This window comes from Hemicordylus capensis, chromosome 3 (assembly GCF_027244095.1).
Source record: "Hemicordylus capensis ecotype Gifberg chromosome 3, rHemCap1.1.pri, whole genome shotgun sequence".
Lineage (NCBI taxonomy): Eukaryota > Metazoa > Chordata > Lepidosauria > Squamata > Cordylidae > Hemicordylus > Hemicordylus capensis.
The window spans coordinates 334,513,360-334,535,720 of record NC_069659.1 but is presented as its reverse complement, the minus strand read 5'-3'; the positions used below and the strand labels follow the sequence as shown (position 1 = coordinate 334,535,720).

Here is a 22,361-nt window from a genome sequence, read left to right as displayed (position 1 = left end):
TTATTATTATTATTATTATTATTATTATTATTATTATTATTATTATTATAGCTGGGAAGAATTTAGGGGGCCCAGTGGCACTGCAGGCATTAGTGGAGGTGGACCCTCTCAACACACAGCCACATGTTGAGGCTGGCCATAAGGGGCATAAAACCAGCAATATTTATTTCCGTTATTTTCTTCTGGATTTTAGATCGAATATGGATTTGATATTATTCGGCATGAAATGTATCTAAAGCAGTTCAAAGCAGTCTGAACGAATTACCGGACCACTTTTTAAAGTTAATGCTGGAACCAGAAATGAACTTCAGGGTTAAAAAATACAGATGACCTGGAACTGAACCCAAATATTTGTTTAATGGTTTGGACTCCCTGATAAATATTAACCTTCTTCAGCCCTATTTAAGACTCTTTTGGCTGCTGCGTCTTCCTCCTTCCTGGTTTAGTAACATGGATAATTCTAGCCAAGCAGGGAGCTAAATTCTGCAATGATATCAGTGAGAGCAATGAAGTCAATTTAAATGAATAAATAAACATTGTAACAAAGGCAGCAAAATGCTCATAAAAATGTGAACAGTTTTATCTCAGCTCTGATTTCCTCTTCCAGTGAAAACCTTTGAAATTTCCTTTCAGTTTAGTTATTCTGCATTTGAAAAAGAATAGCATAAAGACCTCCAGACAAAAAATTCAAACTATGGTTATTGTACCCATGGCTATAACATCTGTATAGTAAACATTGGGGGCCTGGTTCCAGGCCCTCATAAATTGCAATAGGCTCAAAGGTCATGTGCTTCAGAAGTCAGGATATTTGCTAAACGCTGTGATGATTTTTTTTTTAAAAATCCCTAAAATGTCTGCAGATCAAGATATTCCCATTAGGGGATGGAGCCGCTCTGGGAAGAGAAGGTTCCAAGTTCCATTCCTGGCATCTCCAAGATAGGGCTGAGAGAGATTCCTGCCTGCAACCTTGGAGAAGCTGCTGCCAGTCTGCGTACCAGAGTTTCTCAACATTGGGTCTCCAGATGTTATTGGACTTCAACTCCCATAATCCCCAACCAAAGGCCACTGGGGCAGGGGATTATGAGGGATGAAGTCCAATAGCATTTGGGGACCCAGCGTTGAGAATCCCTGGTGTAGACAATACTGAGCTAGATGGACCTATGGTCCGACTCAGTATATGTCAGCTTCCTATGTTCCTATATCAGCATAACATTAATCAGTAAAACAAAACGTCCCTTTTATCAACAAGTGATCACAGGTCAGCACTTGTCTCTGGCTTCAGGATTTGATGGAAGAAAACATGAATTAGGCATGACAATCCACTGAAGGGCATTAACAGGGGTCATGAACTTTTTAGCTAACTTCTAAAGTTTATCCATGTGAAGAGACATCTGTATTTTCAGTCTGTATCACACACTCTAGTCAGAATATGGGGAAAACTAGAATTGTGAAGCTTTGATTAATTCCTCTGACGCACAAGAGGCTCTTTAATTCAGGGTCTCTCTACCCACCTAGTGTTATATAACCAAATAAAGAAATCCATTCTAAAAGGTGCAGTCCTACTTAGTGTGGTTTACTGTGAACATGCACAGGACTGGGAGTAAATATTATTTGAACATTTTTCACCATAAGGTGCAATTTGTAGTCCTTTCATGGTAGAGGTATGCAGAACTAGGACATGGGAAAGAATCATACATACATAGGAAGCTGCCTTACACCTTATACCAAATCAGACCATTGGTCCATTTAGTCCAGTATTGTCGACACTAACAGCAGTGTATGAATATCCCAGGTTCAATCCCATGGCTGGGTAGAACTGGAAAAGACTCCTGTCTGGAATCCTAGAGAGCCTCCGTCCATCAATGTAGAAAATATTGACTAGATCAGGGCTGCACAACTTTGGCCCTCCAGCTGTTTTTGGACTACAACTCCCATCACCCCCAGTTACAGAGAACAACAGTCAGGTATTGTGAGAGTTGTAGTCCAACACCAACAATCATTTTAATGACAAGGCTTTTGAGGTACGGAGAAGTCCCACAGGGCCACGCTCAAGCAAGAAGCCTGGTTTTGGCGAACCTGCTTTGTGAACCTTTGGCAGTGAAGACAGGTCTCGACAACGTGGGATTCCCCTAAGCACAGGAGACACTCATTGTGCATATCAGGGGAAGGGATCTTAGATCCACAATGGACACATTTTTTAAAGTTCATCGTGCCCGGTATACACGCCGACGGCCGGTAGGCCTCCATACCCCGTCCCAGCTGGGACTGGGGTTCCAACGAAGAGAAAAACTGATAGAAAAAACCAAAATGCTAAGAGGAAAAATGCAACTGCACGAGATAAACCAAAGAGTAAAATAAGAGGAAATCAGGAAAATAGAACAACAAGGGGCTCAAACAATCCTACTCATAGCTAAGCTGCAGGCTCCATGATGTTGACTGAAGCGCGGACAACGAAAGACTGAGGGGATGAGGAGTGGCGCAGCCACATATAGCAGCTGGGGGCAGGGTTCTTGCCTAAAGCAGGAGAATTGAGCTTGTTAGGTTCTGATGAGGTCTCTGTGCAGGCGCACAGCCCACTGCTGTAAAATACAGAGACCACGTCGAAGAATATGTGAATGACTGTACCTGTGCACAGATCTGTACCTGTGTACATTCATTGTACAACTGTTTAACATAATGTGTGAATGGGCCTTATGTCTCAGACTCAACAATCTTGTTATTAAGTGGGGGAAGAGCCATGTACACTACTTGTAAGGTAGGATGGGAACAATATAATAAATAGTTAAATGGGATCATAGAAAATCTTTAAATATTCATCATTGCTACTGATTATTTTTCCACGTCTGATACCTTTTATTGGCTTTGCAAAATCTGAAATAGTTTGTATTTTTATATTAGTTTTTTGTTTTACAATGAGTTTAATGTTCGTTTTTAGCTGCCTTCTAGGTCCACAGGATAGAAAGTCAGAATATAAATGTTTTAATAAAAATAATGTTCTAAAACCTTTTTAAAACAGGAAGTTCCTAAGTTCAGGAAATTAGTACCAAACCATTGCCCAATAAATTCTTTAGATCTGCAGGGGTGCAGAGAGAGAAAAAAGCTTGAGGAGCAGTTAAATTTTTGTAAGGAGAAGAAAGATATTGAAGTGGGGTGGAAAATTGAAGAAATGGGTTATTCAGTTTGGTGGGTAGAGTACAGTGTAGAGTACAGTGAAATGAAGCAGAGAAACACCTCCAGTGCCTAGCTGTAGATCAGAATCCAAAAGTGACCTTATAAGGTTGACTTTAATGGAGAAGCTTGAGCACAGTATAAATCTGAATCAAATTTTTCAGAGTTTGCCATATATATGTTCTACGTTGTCTATCTAACAGTGGGATAAGGATGATAAAACTGTCATAACACAGCAGTTGCAGAATTAGTTTTGAAAGGCTAATCAATCCACTCCCTCCGGCATTTTAATTCATCTGTGCATTACTTCATTGAACTGGAATTTACTTTACATCTGGAATTTACTTCCAGACGTAAGAGCTGCTCATTCCAGCGTACTGAGATAATCCAAGGCCTTAATACCACAAATAAACTACAGATTATGAAAGGGGTCCTCAAAATTGTCACAGTAGGCTTCCCAAAGTCAGTGTTCAAACTTCTCCAAATGCCATGCCGTGGCATTGTTTTAGGAGGAGGGGAGCTGGAAGGAGCTCTCTCTCACCGCCCCTGTTGCTCCATCCTGCTGCGCAGGCAGCGGCATTGTGTTAGAAGGTAAACAGGGGGCTTTCCCCTTGCCCCCTCATTCTTACAGCAGTCGCTGCTGCAGCCGACACCATCCCCATCCCACCTTTTTAAAAAGGTAAAAGGGGGGACTTTCCCCTCCCCCTGCAGCCACTGTGGCTGCCACCGTCGCCAGAGAGGAATGGCAAATCCTTAGCTGCCTACAGGCGGCAAAAAGCTTAATCCGCCCCTGGGTTTGGTGCAGGCTGTTATCGACATGCTGATGACACCCAAATCTATTTCTTCATGTCAGAATCATTAGGGGAAAGACATAACCTACCTAAATGCTTGCCTGGAGGTTGTGAAGGGGCTGGATGAGGGATAATGGAGGTACTTATTGTGTGGGTCAGAATTCAGGAGACAACTTCTAGTTCCCTGACCTGCACAGGGCTATACTCCCTCAGAAGGAACAGGTACGCAGTCTGGGAGTGCTTCTCAATCCAAGCCTTTCTCTGGTGACTCAGGCTGAGGCAGTGGCCAGAGGTGCTTTCTATCAGCTTTGGCTGATATGCCAGCTGTATCCGTTTTTTGAGATTATACTACCTCAGAACAATAGTGCATATGTTGGTAACCTCCAGACTTGATTACTGCAATGTGCTCTATGTGGGGCTCCTCTTTTATGTAATCCAGAAATGGAAACTGGTGTAAAATAATGTTCTCTGGGTCATCTTGAAAACACCATATTAGATTTTAGATATTAGGCCCTATCCACCCCCAGCACAGTACCTCTAGGCACAGTACCTCCAGTTACTGTTGCTGGTGTCTATCTTATGTTTCCTTTTAGATTGTGAGACCTTTGGGGACAGGGATCCATCTTATCTATTATTTCTCTGAGTAAACCACTCTGAGCCATTTTTGGAAGGGCGGTACAGAAATAATATAATGTAATATAATATAATATAATATAATATAATATAATATAATATAATATAATATATTACACCTATATTAAAAGAACAACACTGTTTACCAATATGTTTCTGGGCAAAATACATGGTGCTGATTTTAACCTATCAAGCCTTTAACAGCTTAGGCCCAGGGTATTTAAGAGAACACCTTCTCTGTTATGAGCCCTGCTGCCTATTGAGATCATCTATTGACCCCTGCTAACTTGGCAAAGAGGCACCTTTTAAAGTGGTGATTCTCTTTATTGAGCAGGGGGAGAGTAACTGGCCCTATCCACCCCCAGCACAGGACCTCCAGTGACTGTTGCTGGTGTCTATTTTAAGTTTCTTTTTAGATTGTGAGCCCTTTGGGGACAGGGTTATATCTTATTTGTTTGTTATTTCTCTGCGTAAATCACACTGAGCCATTTTTGGAAGGGGGGTATAGAAATCAAATCAATCTTCTTCTTCATCATCATCATCATCATCATCATCATCATCATCATCTCGGGAGGTTTGTCAACAGCTGCTGCCTGCTTGTCTGATGGCACTCAGGGTTGAGCCTCCTCCATTGCCACCCTGAGGCTTTGAAATGTGCTCATTGTCGAAATAAGAGCCTCCCCATCTCTGACAGCTTTTAAAAGGGCTGTTAAGACTCATTTATTCACCCAGGGTTTTAATTAGCTTTATAGAATCTATAATTGATTTGATATTTTAACTTTGTTTTTAATCTGTGTTGCTTTATTGTAAACCGCCCGAGCAGTATAGGAGCATAGGAAGCGACCATATACTAAGTCAGACCATTGGTCTATCTAGCTCAGTATTGTCTTCACAGACTGTATCTGAAACAAAAGGTTTGGTTACAGAACACAGTTTATTTCAAGTTAGCAGGTTAGAATAAACTGTGATTGGTCTGTTTAGATATCACAATTGTTCTTAGTTTATTTTAACTCACATCAGAATTAGACGTTCACATGGAAAGCGAGAGTGTACAGTCCTGAGGCTCAGGGACAATATGCAAAACCGGGCTTTAAATGAAGTTTCATGTGACATTTGAACCAGCCCACAGAGATGACCCAGCTGAGTTAGGAATATGTACATATTGACTAAAATGTTTCACTGAGACACTGACGGTCTTGTAGTTTTGTGTATTATTATATATTGAGTGGCAGTCTTATATTCCTATATCATTGGGCACTGGATAAGCAAACAATCTAAACTATAGCTATTAGGAGCAGAGGCGTAACTATAGGGGGGGCAGGGGGGGCACGTGCCCCAGGCGCCATCTTTTCTGGTCATGTGGGGGGCGCCGCCATGACAAAAAATTTTAAAATAAATTTTAAATTTTTTTTTGTTAATACAAATGTTTCCTGCTCAGTGCAGCAGCGCTGCAGCAGTCAAGGGAGCGCGTCGGCGCCCCCTCCCCCACGAGCGGTCCCTTCTGCGCCACCCGTGCCCCCCCCCATTGCTTTGCTGGCGCCTGGAGGCCAGTCAGTGGCCTGGCTTGGCGGCGGCTGGCGCTTGTGAGGAAAAACCTAAGTATAATGTAGTATGTTGGGAGGGCGGGGGGGCGCCATTTCAGTGCTTGCCCCGGGCGCCGTTTTCCCTAGTTACGCCTCTGATTAGGAGCATCCTCCAGCAAATGGCTTCCGCACACCCTTGTGCCAACAGCCCATGCCTCTTGGAGTCATCCCACTGCTCAGTGGTAGAGGGCAAACTTGATAACACTTGGCCAGTTTACACCATCTCCAACTGATCTAGGGGGCACTTCCCTGCTTAAAGCCCAAGGAAGCTGTATTTGCAACACAGTGAAGCTATTCCCACGACCAGGAGAGATTGGGCTAAGGGAGCACACAACTCCCGGCAGCAAACTACCAGAACTACCCCTCCGAGCGCTCTGCTAACCCCATTTAGTTGACTGTGTGCTGCCATGGTGCAGCTTTGCAACGCAGCAACATACGTGGAGACCCCTGCCAGGAGACTAGAACAAGCCTCCTGGCCCTGGAGGTCTCTCCAGAATGCCCCGCGCACTCACGCAGGGCATCCTGGAACTTCCGGAGGCCGGGCGGCCCTTGATCCCTGCAACCCCCACCAGCTCCGTAATGGAGCTGACTGATCTGGCCGCCCAGGGCTGCGGGCATGATCATCTGTGCGGAGATGTGAAGTCGAGTGAAGTGCCTCAGTGCCTGCCTGAGTTGGCAGTAGTGGCCGTTGTTCTGGCTGATGTTCAGTATGAAGCATATTCTGACATATCCTTACAATAATGTGGTACACTGATGGACACATCTTTATGTATTATATTATAATTATGAAGCTATTCCCACACGCAGCCTAACCCAGGCTAGGGAAGCCCAGCTTGGGTTAGGCTGTGTGTGAGAACTGCCAGGATCAGGCCTGATCCCCACCCCGCTTTCAAACCTGGCTCTTAGCAGGGTTAAGGGCTCGAGCGAGCCCTTATCCTGGGCTCCGGGATCATTTTATTTATTTGATTTATTCATTTGATTTCTATCATTTAAATTTGATCACGTGTTCACTGCGGCTATGTTTAGCCCCAGCGGACACAGCAATGGGTGCCATTGTGGAGAATGTGGGATCATTGTGGGATCTCCAGAGGCCGGGATGCGTCATTGGAGCAGTTGTCTGGGGGGAAGGTGAGTTAAACCAGCCCACCCGCCCCACTCGCCGAGTCTTGTGAACGACCTCGATGTGCAGTCTGGAGGACTTAAAGACTGACTCAGTTAGCGAATTAGCAAATCTTAAGTGTTAATTATATACAATGATTGATAAGAAACAGAGTGAACCTCATGAATTAACATCATGAAATGCTAGCAAGACTTCTGGCTAACTGTTTCTGTATGTATGAACTCTATAAGCCAATCAAAAGAAAATCACATGGGAGCTGAATAGAAAAGCTCAATTAAAAAGAAGGGGGAGGAAAAAACCCAAGAGTTTCTTTTCACTTCTTGCATTGCAACAGCAGCTGGTAGGTTTCTGTGGAATTTAACTCAGCAGCTTCCCAACATGGGAAAGAGGGGTTGGCGATAAAATTTAATTGCAGCAAGCATTTATGCTGCAGTGCACCTAACCTATTAAAATACTGGAAGTCAGAAGGTGATGGGAGAGTTAAATCTCAATTCAGACAAAGCTGGAGGTGTTGTGTAACTGAGCAAATAGACATATAGGAAATGGCTGCGATAGCTATTTTGTTAATACGTTTTGCATACAGAACAGACCCAGAGCGAGCAAACTTCAGAGAGCAAGCACAATGGCTTAGATCCAAAGGTGCCGTTCCACAGACAGAAAGCCTGTGTTCTTTCTGGAGGTGCCGTTTTCTTTGTGGCAGTGCTATTCCTCAAACAGAAAGGGATGTGTCCAACCTAATATAGATAGATAGATAGATAGATAGATAGATAGATAGATAGATAGATAGATAGATAGTAGGTTGGATGTGTGTGTGTGTGTGTGTAGGGGAAACACCTCTCAAATCTAGCTGTGAAGCCCCATATGCACTTTACAACCCAATCATGTACTGATGGAATAACATCAGCGATATGTCTTCTTCACTAGTCATCTACATACTTCTAGAGGAGTAAATCACTGGAATTTATTTATTTATTCATCATATTTCTATACCACCTGATACAAACATCTCTAGGCAGTGTACAAATTAAAAAACATAGCAAATATTAAAACAGTATAAAACAGTTAAAATTTACAAAACTAGTAAAACAAGATCACAGAGAAAAATACATTAGATTAAAATACTTTCAGTTAAAAGTCTGAGAAAAAAGGTACGTCTTGAGGGTCTTCCGGAAAACAAAATCGGAGATGCTCTTATTTCAACAGGAAGCATATTCCAAAGCCCTGCGGCAGCCACAGAGAAGGCGTGGTCCCAAGTTGCCACCAAACGAGCTGGTGGCAACTGTAACCGGACTCTCCAGATGATCTTAATAGGTGACAGGGTACATAACAAAGAAGGTGCTCTCTTAAGTACCCTGTACCCGAGCTGCTAAGGGTTATATAGGTAACAACCAGCACTTTGTATTTCACACGGAAACATATTGGCAGCCAGTGCAATTCTATCAAAATCGGTGTTATATGGTCCCTTCTATTTGTCCCCGAGACCAATCTGGCTGCCATGTTCTGTACCAATTGTAGTTTCTGGACTACGGACAAAGGCAGCCCCATGTAGAGTGCAGTACAGTAGTCAAGCCTAGAGGTTACCAGCATATGCACCATTGCTTTAAGGTCATTTACCTCCAGAAATGGTCATAGCTGACGTATCAGATAAAGCTGATAAAAAGCACTCCTGGCCACCACCTCAGCCTGAGAAACTAGAGAGAGTTAGAGGTCCAGGAGCCACTGAGATATCAAAAAAGAATTATACTCCATCTCATATATACCATGCATATTCAGTGGAATCAAGTGGTAAAGCTTTTTCCAGATGTATCACTTCAGGCTGCAGCTGTGGGGGAGGATATTTGAATACTGCCTCACACAGAAAAAAATAAAAGTTGTTCTTGTAAGAAATAATCAGCCTATTTTCCTTTCACTGTCTCTAGATCTGGACTAAATTTGGTTTAAATCCAGGTTTGCAAGTTAGATCTCTTGCACCTCAAATGTTCATGCATCCACCATCTTGGATCAGGGTGAATGACATTATTGTCAACTATACCATAGAGGTGTCCCTGTGTGTCACTCACTACAATTGTATCAAATTTGATTCAAATGTGTTAGACAGTCCTCAAGTTAGTGTACTTGCACCTCAAATGTCCACACATCCACCATCTTGGGTCAAGGTGGATGACATCATCAAAAACTACACCATTGGGACATCTCTATGTGTCCACAGAGTGGTGGCAAATTTGGTTCAAATCAGTTAGACTGTCCACAAGTTAGTGCACCTGCACCTCAAAGGTTTACATGTCCGCCATCTTGAATTGGGTTGGATGAAGTTGTCACAATCTACGCCGTTGGAGTGTCCCTATGAGTCCCTATAGTTGTAGCAATTTGGTTCAGATTGGGTAAGCGGTTCACAAGTTAGCCCACTTGCGCCTCCAAAGTGTATGTGTCTGCCATCTTGGATCAGGGTGGGTGTCATCATCACAAACTATGCCACTGAGGTGTCCCTGTGTGTCACTCACTGCAACTGTACATAATTTGGTTTAAATCAGCTAGACAGTCCACAAATAAGCCCGCTTGCGCCTCAGATGTTCACACGGCCACCATCTTGAATTGGAGTGGATGACATTATCACACACCATGCCATTTGGGCATTACTATGTGTCCCTACAGCTGTAGCAAATTTGGTTAAAATTGGTTAAGCGGTTCACATGTTAGACCACTTGCGCCTCCAAAATTTACACATCGGCCATCTTGGATTGGGGTGGATGACCTCATCACAGACTACGCTGTTGAGGTGCTCCTGAGAGTCTCACTGCAACTGTACTTAATTTGGTTTAAATCAGTTAGTCGACAAATTAGCCAAATTAGTCCACCCCAATCCAAGATGGCGGGTGCAAAAACTTTTGAGGTGCAAGTGGGCTAACTTGTGAACCACTTAACCAATTTGAACCAAATTTGCTACAGCTACAGGAACACACAGGGATGCCCAAATGACATGGTGTTTGATGATGTGACCCACTCCAATTCAAGATGGCAGCTGCATGAACATCTGAGGCACAAGTGGGCTAATTTGTGGACTGCCTAACCAAATTTAAACCAAATTACATAAAGTGGCAGTGAGTGACACACAGGGACACCTCAACGGCTTAGTCTGTGAACGGCTTAGTCTGATTCAAGATGGCGCATGCATAAACTTTTGAGACGCAAGTGGGTTAACTTGTGAACCGCTTAACCGATTTTAACCAAATTTGCAACAGCTGTAGGGACACATAGGGACACCTCAGTAGGAAAGATTGTGATGATGTCATCCACCCCAATTCAAGATGGTGGACACGAAACCTTTGAGGTGCAAGTGCACTTACTTTTAGACAGTCTAACCATTTGAACCAAATTTGCTATATCTGGATGGAAACATAGGGATGCCCCAATGGTGTAATTTGTGATTATGTCACCCACCCCAATCCAAGATGGCAGATAAATAAACTTTTGAGGTGCAAGTGCACTAACGTGAGGACCGTCTAACAATCAATTTGAACCAAATTTGGAACAGCTGTAGTGAGTGACACACAGGGTCACCTCAATGGTGCAGTCTGTAATAATGAGATCCACCCCAATCCAAGATGGAGGACACATGAACATTTGAGATGCAAAAGATCTAACTTGTGGACCTCGATTTGCACCAAATTTAGTCCAGATGTAGAGACAGTGAAAGGAAAGTAGGCTGATTCGTTCTTACTACAACTTATTTTATTTACTTTACATTTTATATTCCACTCTTTTGCAAGACCCAGAGCAGTGTACATGATTATCTTTACAACAACCCTGCGAGGGAGGTTAGGCTGAAAGATAAGTGACTCGCCCAGAATCACCCAGTGAGTTTCATGGCTGAATGGGGATTTGAACTTGGATCTCCTCAGTCCTCATACAACACTCTAATAATCATTACACCCCACTTGCTCTTAATTTTATGAAAAATATTGACTGGGAACAGGAACATAGGGAGCTGCCTTATACTGAATCATACCCTTGGTCCATCTAGCTCAGTGCTGTCTAGACCAGGCCAGCTCAACTTAGACTCACCCCCCAGCTCTTTTTGGACTACAACTCCCATAATCCCCAGCCACAGTGGCCAATAGCGAGGGAGTATGGGAGTTGTAGGCCAACATTTGCAGGAGGGCCGAAGGTGAGCAACCCTGGACTAGACTGACTGGCAGCATCTCTCCAAAGTTTCAGGCGGGGACCTTTTGCAGTCAAGGCAAATATTGTAAAGTGGTATACAAATGTAGTAGTAGTAGTAGTAGTAGTAGTAAATGCTCTTTCACTGAGCTGCAAATGCAACCTTGATCACAACTGCTAGCATCTGGTCATCCAAGAGTAAAGCTGGGTCCAGAAGCACTTCCAGACTGCAAGCCTTGTTCTTCAGTGGAAACTCAGCCCTCTCCAAAACAGACTTGATGCCTATTGTGGATTCAGTAGTCCTACTGACCAAAAGCCCCTTTGCCTTCGTATGTGGTTTATGAATCAATGCTGCAAGTGGTTTAACACCAGTGATACTGAGTTGTTGCTGTGGTTAAACAAGGAGTTTTTAAACAGCTCAAAGAAAACAACTTCTCTTCATTCCACCTTTTAGCTTTATGGGAAACAGGTGCAACTAATAACCATCACAGGTAATTAACTGATATAAAGATGTTTGAATGCCAACCTTTTACTGAACCCCTAGGTACATATTTAAAACACCCAATGATCCATGATGCTTCCATCTAAAAGCAGATTTCCATTTTTAATACTAAATTTTTATGTTGTCAAGAAAACAAAAGCTTTACCTCTGTATTCTTCAAAAGGCCTGACTAGTGGAGTTGCTGCTCTCTTATTACAGTTATTATTTTATGTTATTTTACTCTTTTGAGATACTGTGTTGTTTTCCCCATGTATAATTTTTCACATGGGCATTTTATTGTATAGATCACACTCACAGAATTGTAGGCAGGTTTTATTACCATAAATATAGTTTGCTTTCCGCTGAGTTTTGGAAGAATCCAATTCTGATCTTTTAAAAAGGATTCTGGGTTGCTGCTTGGGATATCTGCCTCCCCCCCCCCCCCCCGCAAGGCAATTAATGAATGGAGAAACGGAGGAACATACACAGGAAGCTGCCTTCTACCGAGTCAGACCATTTCCCCATCTAGCTCATTATTGTCTACTCTGAATGGCTCCTCAAAGGTTGCACGCAAGAGTCTCTCCCAGCAGATGTTCCCTCTCATGGGGATCCCCAGATGTTGTTAACTACAACTCCCAGCATCCCCAGCTGCAATGGCCTTTGGCTGGGGATTCTGAGAGTTGTAGTCAATAACATCTGGGGATCCCCGTTAGAGGAAACAGTGCTCCCAGGTCCCAGCCCTATCTTGGAGATGCCAGGGAGGGAACTTGGATCCTTTTTGCATGCAAGTCTGCAGTGGCTCATCCCCTAAGGGGAATATCTTACAGTGCTCACACATGTAGTTTACCACTCAAATGAATACCAGGGCAGGGGCCTCCTAGGTTACTGGGGCACACAGAACACCCCCGCTGTGAGCCCCCCCCCAAAACTTGCTTTTAGAGGGCGTCCTGCAGCCACTCCGTACCCGTCCCACCACACTGTACCTCCAGGTTTTGTTTTTGCGTAATAACCGCCATGGGCACAGCCAAGAGGTGGCGGCTGGACTGTGGGCTGGAGTGTGTGCGCCAAGCTGGCCTTGCCTCTCCCTTGGCAATGGCAGCCGGAGCAACTGCTGGGCCTGTCCGTTCCGCCCAGCAGCTCTTGATAACTGTGAGGTGCTCCAGCGCGCCTGCAAGGCTGAAGTAAATTGTCACAAGCCCGAGACGTCACGGGCTTGTGATAATCTATTTCAACTGTGCAGGTGCGCTGGAGCACCTCGCAGTTATCAAGAGGCACTGGGCTGAATGGACAGGCCCAGCGGCCCCTCTGGCCACCAGCGTGGCTGGGGAGGGGAGACAAGGTCTGCTCGGCTCACTCCCTGGCTGCCACCCTTCTGCCATGCACATGGCGGCTTAAATTATGCAAGAAAGAAAATGGAGGTATGGTGCGGTGGGGCAGGCATGGGGTGGCTGCAGAAGGCCCCCCCCTGGCCATTTGGATGCCCCCCTAGACTTTGGAAGCCATGGACCAGGGCCCCAAGGTCTGGGAGTAAGAGCACCTCTGAAGCAGGGTGTAACCTGCTTAGCAAAGTGAACAGTTCATGCTTGTTTCTACAAGACCAGCTCTTCTCTCTACATGTGGGACATTTTAAAAGGGGGGGGGGAGCAGGCAACCCACCCACCTGCAGCACAAGAGGACTTCACAGCAGAACCAGCAATTGATTTGCTAGTGTAGACATTTATCAGTTGATCTGCAAAGGGAGGAAGAAGGTTGGGTCATTCTATGGCTGAGGTTACTGAGAACTTGGTCTTAAATACTATCCTAACCCATGTTTACACAAAATAAGTCAAGTGATTTCCAAGTGAGTTCATTCTTAAAACTGAGGCCCTAAAGCAGGGGTAGTCCATCTTGGCTATCCAGCTGCCAACTCCCAACATTGCCAACCACAATTTATTGGTTAGAAGTTGTAGTTATATGGTGATGTATATGATGTAGTTCAACAACAGCTGGAGAGCCAAGGTGGCCTACCCCTGCCCTAAAGGATAGCCTCTATTGAGCCAAATTCCTGTTCAGGTTTGTTGGAGGATGCTTTGTTTTCATTTTTCCATGAATTCAAAACATAATTCTTGGGCCCTTTCTCACGATCAGGGACACGGGCAGGAAGCCATGCGGGAAGGAAGGCTACAGAAGCGTACCTACCCCACAGACAAGTGGGTCGCAGTTTCTGGGTGCATGGATAGCATTTCTTGGCTGCTTGTGAGAACAGCCTCCTTATCTAACTCTCATAAAGCATATGCAAGCCTAGGAAACATACTACATCACACACTTTTTCATGCATTCAGCAAATGTTGATCATCTAATCATCTAGGCTGGGCTCACTCTCAATAGCCAGTGTGATGTGGTTAGGCTGCTGGACTAGCATTAGGGAGACCCAGGTTCAAATCTGCAACTCAGCCATGAAGTTAACAGATTGACCCTGGGACAGTCACCATCTCTCAACCTAACCGGTGTCACAGGGCCGTTGTGAAAATAAAATGGAGGGGCAGAGCCTTGCCCTCCCTCTAAGGAGTTCAGGGAGGTGTACAGGATAGAAACAGTAGTAATAACCTTTTTCAGTGCTGAAAATTTGGGTGGATATACACTGTACAGAATATAACACAAAACCACATCAGAAAATGGGTTCAAGGACATGGTAGTCTCAACCATACAGTGAGCCCTTCTCTTGCCCAAGAGGAAGTCCATCTTTTTTTCATCCGTCCTCCTAAACAAGTCATTAAGTATTTTGAGACAGAAGGTTGGTATTCTGATTCCCAGACACATTAGACCATTATGCTCTTGACATCAAAGGCACAACTACCCTTGGATACTGCAGAGGGAAAGTATGAATTACCAGGGCTAAGAAAGAGGGCTGGACTAAGAAGGTTTGCTAGGAGGTGAATGCCTCAGGATGCTTCAAGTGCACACTCTAATTCAATACAAATTGACTGTCTGGATAAAAGAATAGTCGAAGGCAAAATAAACACCTCAAACTAGCACCAGATCATTTTGAATCTAGTAAGTAATTAGAATAAGAAAGAAGCTAGCATCTGTCAAAAGAAAGTGAGAAAGAAGGAAGGAAAGAAAACCCAAACACACACAGAAAGAAAGAAACATTAATCCCTTTTAATTGCCCAATATGAATGCCTCATCAACAAGAAGAAAGTAAAGAGGAAAGGTTGTTTCCTAGAATCATATAGGCTGTATTAATTTTCAAGCATCTTGGAATCACAAAATTTTAGACTTGGATCTTGGAGATCTCCAGTCCCCTGCTCCGTACAGGAATCTCCTACAGCATTGCTGTAGGCCTGACAGACCAGCCTCTGTTTGAGAACTGCCAGCAAAGGAGAACCCACCATTGCATGAGGCAGGCTGATGCACTGTTGAATAGCTCTTGAAGCTTAACCCATTTGTAGATGGAAGAACTTCATCACAATTCCTTGATTATTTCTCCAATAAATTATTCTCAGGTAGGTTTGACAGGGATATCAACGCCTTTTATTAATGTAGGTTTGACAGGGATATTAACGCCTTTTATTCCTTCACTATGAACCCCACCGCCTATTAAGACCTTCAGGAAGTTATTTGCACATGGCTTCATGCTTCGGGGTGAATGTTGAACGAAGCCACTTTGAACTACACTCGCAGCATTGAGGGAAGCAGCCCCTCCCCTCTGAATTGATTTTGTTTTGAAACAAGTTAACATGGCACGCTCCATGCTTTCCTTGTAGCCAATTGTTGAGGGGGGGGCGCTTCCTAAATATCTCCATCTCTATCCCTCTTATCATGCTAATGATTCTATGTCAGTGCCTTTCCCTATTTGCTCAGGTGTTTTCAGAAAAAGTAGCTTAAAACCAGCATTTTAAAAACCCAGAAATACGTTGAGATAAGCTAGAATTCACAAGACAACGCCCGATTTGTGTGTGGAGTGGGCCCAAGAATCTCGAAGGGACTTCGGGGTAAATTTGTCTGATGTGTGAACACACACACTCTCCTCTGAAGTAGATTCAGGGTAGAAGCCCTGTGTGTGAAGCCTCCAGGGGAGGTTTGATTGAGGGTGCTGCTGGCTCATCTGATGATGACCCGGTGGTGAGCCTTCTCTGTAGTTGCCCCAGAGCTGTGGAACACACTTTGTGCTGAGATTAGAGCTGCTTCATCCCTGTTGACCTTTAGAAAACAGCTGAAGACACATTCTTCAGCCAACCTTTTTAGCTATTTAGTGGTTTTTATGGGTAACTATTTCAATTTGAATTTCTATATGTTTTAAATTGTTTTAAAATTTCTTGGTTTGTTTTGATGTTGTAAACCATCTAGAGACTTTGGTAGTGGGCAGTATACAAATATGCTAAATATCTATATCTATATCTATCTATACATTTCCATTCTGTCTGTAATTAGAGGATCCTCCCAGGCTCATTCCAAGAGGTCAGCTACACAACATTATGTTTCAGAATGCATGACAAAGCTCAAAACCACTGAGAAGTACAAAACACAAAATCAAGATTAGACACACCAGTCTCTGTGGCCTGTATTATATCAGGAAGTGAAACATCAGTTACAGATTTTCCACAACTTGCGACCCCACTTTTTGCAGAAACCATAAATCAAAGCGGGGGGGAGAGAGGGGAATCTGCAACCCATCAACCCAAAATGCAGCCATGTCTTATGTCCCATGCCACTCTGGCAACACGGAGCTATGGAGATCATAGGGGAAGCCAAAAATTGGCTAACATCCTGACTAACAAAGCACTCACACTTCTAGGGGCTGCAGGGATATGACAGCTCCCTCGTGGGGCTTCCCGCCGTCCACTGGCACAAGCATAGCTGAGCAAGAGCCTTTAGATTCTGGAGTGCTCCCCGGAGTCCCCACACTGCAGAAGGGCTCTGAAAGAATGGAAGCTCTCATGGGGCTTGGGGAGCACTCTGGAGTCTAAATGCCCTTGTGCAAGTGAGCTCACAGGGAGATAGGGAAGTTGCATTAGGTGTCCTGTTGCACCCCTGCAGTCCCTAGAAGTACAAGTGCTTGGTTAGACAGGATGTCAACCTCCAAAGTGACCATGAAGTTCAAAGGGAGCAGAAAGTACTAACTCTGAGAGAGAAAGCACTTAACTGGATCATCACCACCACCGCCACATTTTATTTGTGAGGCTCAACATTACCAGGTGCTGTTCAAAAAAAATTATGAAGAATTGCTGCTTAAAGGCTTCCAGCATGGAAAAACCCATTAAGGGTATACTCATATGTTTTTGCAATTTTACAACTTCATTTTCACAATGCAGACATAAGTTATGTCAGTATCCTAAAGTAGGGATGCGCAAACCAGTTGAGTGGTTTGGGGGTTCAGAGTTGAACCAAACCCCCCCCCCACTGGTTCCGTCCGGACCAGCACCGAACCCCCATGACTGGTTCACAGATTTTTTATTTTCTTTTAAAAATTTAAAATAAATTTAATTACCTTCTGCCCCTTTGGTGGGCTTCCTATAGGCCACAGGGGCTGTGCATGTGTGTGTCCACGAACATTCCCCTGCCCCCCGCCAGCCTTGAAAATCACCGCTGCGGCCCACCAGACTGTTATTTTTTGGCCCATTCGTGCCTCCATAAATCGGTGTGGCGGCATTTTGGAGGCTGCTGCACATGTGCAAATGGCCTCTGTGAGGGCTGGCATGGCCCAGGGCCTCGCAGAGACCGTTTGCACATGCGCGGTGGCCATTTCTTTCGCCGGCCATTTTTAATTTCTTTTTTTAATGGCCACCATGCATGCGCAAATGGAACTGTTGGAGATTAACAGTTCTAAATAATTGAGTGCTGAGGGTTAACAGCTGCATGTAATTGAGTGGTGAATACTATAAATTGTAAGAGAGCGGTTTGTTAACGAAACTGATAAGAGGGAGGCTGCATGTCTTGACTCAGCAGTTTGTTCTGTTTTGGCGTATTCACCTGGGTAAGTGCAGTTTCTGTTATCATATATGTAGAAAGTTTGTATTATTATATTTGTGTAGAAGTGTTGTTCTTAAAGTTTGGTTTATTCCTTCTGAAAAGTTTTTGTGGAGCAACTCACACTCTCCTGCAAGAATTCTAGCAACGGGGATTGGAGGAAGTATAAAGAATCTTCACAGCAAACAGGTTGAAGACACTGACTTTGTGAAACTGTGTAGACAGTCATGGTTGGAAACAATGTATTTCTGAAGCAGCAGCAGTGAAACAGATATATCGTGAAATCTTGTTATACTCATTGTTTGTATGGGTTACACATTGTTCACATTGTAGCAAGTTGATGTATTTTATACTTACATAAATAGTTTACATCTTATTCATTTAGTGGTATTTGTTTTTGCATTGTTTATGCATAGTACCACTTCCCTATTTACCATTTTGGAAGCAGTAATGGGCTGGATGAGGGAGAATAAACTGAAGCTGAATCCAGATAAGACGGAGGTACTTATTGTGCATGGTCAGAACTCTAGAGACAATTTTGATCTACCTGTTCTAGATGGGGTCACACTTCCCCAAAAGGAACAAGTTCGCAGTCTGGGAGTACTTCTGGATTCACACCTCTCCCTGGTTTCTCAGGTTGAGGTGGTGGCCAGGGGTGCTTTCTATAAGTTCCGGCTGATACGCCAGCTGCGCCCGTTTCTCAAGATCAATGACCTCAAAACAGTGGTACATCTGTTGGTAACCTCCGGACTTGACTTCTGTAATGCGCTCTACATGGGGCTGGCTTTGTACGTAGTCTGGAAACTTCAGTTGGTTCAGAATGCAGCAGCCAGATTGGTCTCTAGGTCATCTCGGAGAGACCATGTTACTCCTTTACTGATGGAGCTACACTGGCTGCCAATAGGCTTCCGGACAAAATACAAAGTGCTAGTTATAACTTATAAAGCCCTAAACGGCTTAAGTCCCGGGTATCTAAGAGAGCGTCTTCTTCACTACGAGCCCCACCGCCCATTGAGGTCATCTGAGAAGGTCCGTTTCTAGTTACCGCCAACTCGTTTGGTGGCTACACAGAGACGGGCCTTCTCGGTCGCTGCCCCGAGATTGCTGCCCCCGGGGATTGTATCTCGCTCCCTGCTGAGATACAATCCTCCCCATCTCTGGCAATTTTCAAAAAACACCTGAAAACCCATCTTTTCGCCCAAGCTTTCTCAGCTTCCTAAACATTTTTTGGGTTTTAATCTCTGGTTTATTTTGAAAATTGTTAAATTGTTTTTAAGTTTTTGTATATGTTTTTAACTTGTTTTATGCTATTGTTAACTGCCCAGATATGAAAGTTTGGGGCAATGTACAAATCTGATTGATAAAATAAATAAATAAATAAATATTTAGTAAGTGTTGCTGATATATAGCTGATGAAGCAAGAGACATTGTTCTGTTACCTTCACATGATTTCTTGTCTTCCCCCAGTTTCTGACCAGCTGGACATCTGCAGTAGTAGCTGCCAATTGTATTGCAGCATTGGTCCTGACAGCCTCCATTCTCAAAAGTACATTCATTTACGTCTGCAACAAGAAGCATTTTAGAATGATGAAACACAGAAAATATAGCCGATAGACCAACTTCTTTGCTTTTTGCTTGCATGACTGGCACAACATCAGGACACACACAGCCCACCAACTACATACAGTGGCCCACCAGGGGGCTCAGTAAATGTCCTGGGAGTTTGCCCAGCAGACCCCTTCCTTCCTTCCACTAGCCTATTTGTATTCTGCCCACTACACCTAGGTTACTAGGCATTTACTTGGTGGGTTGCATTTGGCTTGGTGGGTCACACATTGTGCAGGCCTCTCTCACTTCTGCACTTCAGTCCTAGACAAGGGTTAGTCCAATGTGTTATCAAGGACACCAATATATTTTTACACAGTAGAATTTTTACAAAGGCTGGCAGTTGCAGATAAACAGCTCTCATCCTGGAGAGAAGACAAAAGTGCCCAAGGGTTCTCTTCAGAAGCAAGCCTAGGGAAGAGGTATGTAAGAAAAAAATCTTGAAGTCATCTTCAATACACTGATCTTCTTACACAATTATAAATCATCTCTAGTCTCATCAGTAGCTCAGTGGTAGATTGCTTGGTAGGGGGAACATAGGAAGCTATCTTATACAGAGTCAGACTCTTGGTCCATCTAGCTCAGTATTGTCTACATTGAATGGCATCATTTTTTCAAGGTTGCAGACAGGACTCTCTCCCGCCCCTATCTGGAGATGCCAGGGACTGAAATGGGCCCTCCTGAATGCAAGCATGCAGATGTTCTGCCACTCAGCTGCAACCCCATGCCCGAAAAGGAATATCTAACAGAACTCACATATTGAAGATATTCTCACGATCACTGAAAAGCGGGCTAAGGGAGCTCAGCCCGCTTTCCAGGGATTGTGGGAACCACTGGGCTCGCAGGCGAGCCCAGTGCTCCCAAGGCGGCTAGCCTGTCTAATTACCCCTCCCCTCAGACGAGTTCACTCTGTTAACCTCATCTTTTTGCTCGTGTGTTGCCACGGCGCACGGCGACACATGAGTAGACCCCCGACCGGGAGGCTGCAAGCAGCCTCCCGGGCTCGGGGGTCTCTCCAGGATGCCTCGTGCGGGGGATCCTGGAACTTCCGGGGGCCACATGGCCTCCGATCCCCACAGCCCCCGCTTGCTCCGTGACGGAGCTTAATACATCTATTTAATAAAGAGCTAGTTTAAATCAGTGGTTTACATCACTAAGAAAAATCTGGTATAAATCACTACTCAGTTGCATAATTCATTCACATCAACTTTTCAGTTTTGTAATTGATGTATCCTCTAAACAATTATGCATATATTAGTTGCTATACCATTGGTTTCCTGAGGCACGGTTACCCCTGGAACTGTGCTCAAGTCCAGACACCCGCTATCAAAAGGGCCACATCGGCAGCGCCAGCAATCTCCTTTCGCACACCAACCCGCCACTTCCTGGCTTCCTGCTCCCACTGCCACCTTTTTCCCTTTCCTTTCCTGCCCCCGCCCACCCCCTCCCCCTGCGGTGGCTCTTGAATGGGGAAATTGGCTCTTCCATGCAAACAAGAGAACCAATTCTCTTGCTGACCACAGAAAGACCCTACTAAAAATTTCTTATTAAAAATAACCTGTATACTACCTAAGAGCGTAATTCAAAGCTTTTGATCATGCGGTGCAGTACAGAAGTATATGTAATTCCAGACAAAAGGAGAAGTTTTGTAATTAATGGGTTTCTTTTTGCATCTGTTTATATACATAAAAGGACACTAACCAAGATCACTTGCTTGAAGATTAAGTGCCAAGAATGTTCTAGAAGCAATGTTCTAGAAGGGTTAGTAGAGACTAGGCAAAATAGCAGATGTTTTCCTGGGATGTGAACTACATGGCTATCTTCATAATTATCTATGTGTCGCATCTATAAAACATAATTATTGAACCCACCTAGCTTAAGTACAATGCACAATGGGATCTCCTGAAACTAAAGTGTATGATGACTTAGCCACTGCTGGTTCCAATAGGGACTGCACAATGACAGAAACAATATATGACTTAATTGCATCATGTTCTCAAAGGGCAAATATTGTTCCTAATGGCTTATTCTTTTCTAAAGAAAGCACTAGTTAAAGCAAATTTTTTTGACAGAGGTCCATAGATTCAATTTTAGGAGAGCACAAGTACAGGCTTTATCATTTATGTTGGTGTTAAGTGTATATTTGATTTTAAAAGCTGATTATTCCTGAACAGAAACAAACAACCAGATTATATTTAGAAATCAGAATTTAATTTGCTTTAAATAACATTCATTTATTTTTACCCAACCTGCTACATGTTTTGTTTGTTTTATGTTCTGCCTCTCTTTTATTGATTCCTTTTAACTGGCAGTGGGGGGGCGGGGCAGGCACACACACCCAAGACCCTAGAGAGATGTTCTCTGACAATCATTAAAGTAACTTAGAGAGCTGCAGTAACAACCACCAAAAATGCACATCTTAAGAGGATCTTAATTGAAAATAAAATGCATGTTCATTTGGAAGCGTGTTCCAAGTTTTGGAATCCAGAAGGAAGGATATTGAAATAATTAAATAAAGTCAAGGTAACCAAAGAAAATCTATCAAACACACACATTTATTCAAAATCACCAGTAAAACACACACACACACGTTTGTTATTTTGATCTCTGTGTTGACTGAGCTTATAAAAGACCTTAGCCACCCTCTCTTTTGGAATAAAAGGCCATTTTATTAGAGTAACATATTTATTCAACCTGCTTTCTCTACTAAAAACAATTGTATGAATGCATACTTAGATAAGCCACTGCCTCTATTTTTTGTTTTAATCTGTTATGCATTGCTACTTGGCCTCTGTTTCAGGGACCACACTTGTAGGGCTAAGCTGTTTTGTGAACCGTAATAAGCTGACTTTGGTGCATGTCATAGCTCAATG

The 22,361-nt window shown here is 43.7% G+C and overlaps 1 protein-coding gene across 10 annotated transcripts in view; it reads right to left on the bottom strand.

The window, feature by feature from the left end:
• Positions 1–22,361, bottom strand: part of LOC128350055 (multiple epidermal growth factor-like domains protein 6) — a 339,846-nt gene that overhangs the window by 156,106 nt on the left and 161,379 nt on the right. For all 10 annotated transcript variants that reach the window (XR_008319136.1, XR_008319137.1, XM_053307637.1 and 7 more), the window contains exon 5: positions 19,323–19,445. Coding sequence is in view for 8 of the 10 variants with exons in the window: in XM_053307637.1 (XP_053163612.1) it covers positions 19,323–19,445 (123 nt within the window). In the remaining 2 variants the exon portion in view is untranslated. The remainder of the gene's footprint in view (positions 1–19,322; positions 19,446–22,361) is intronic.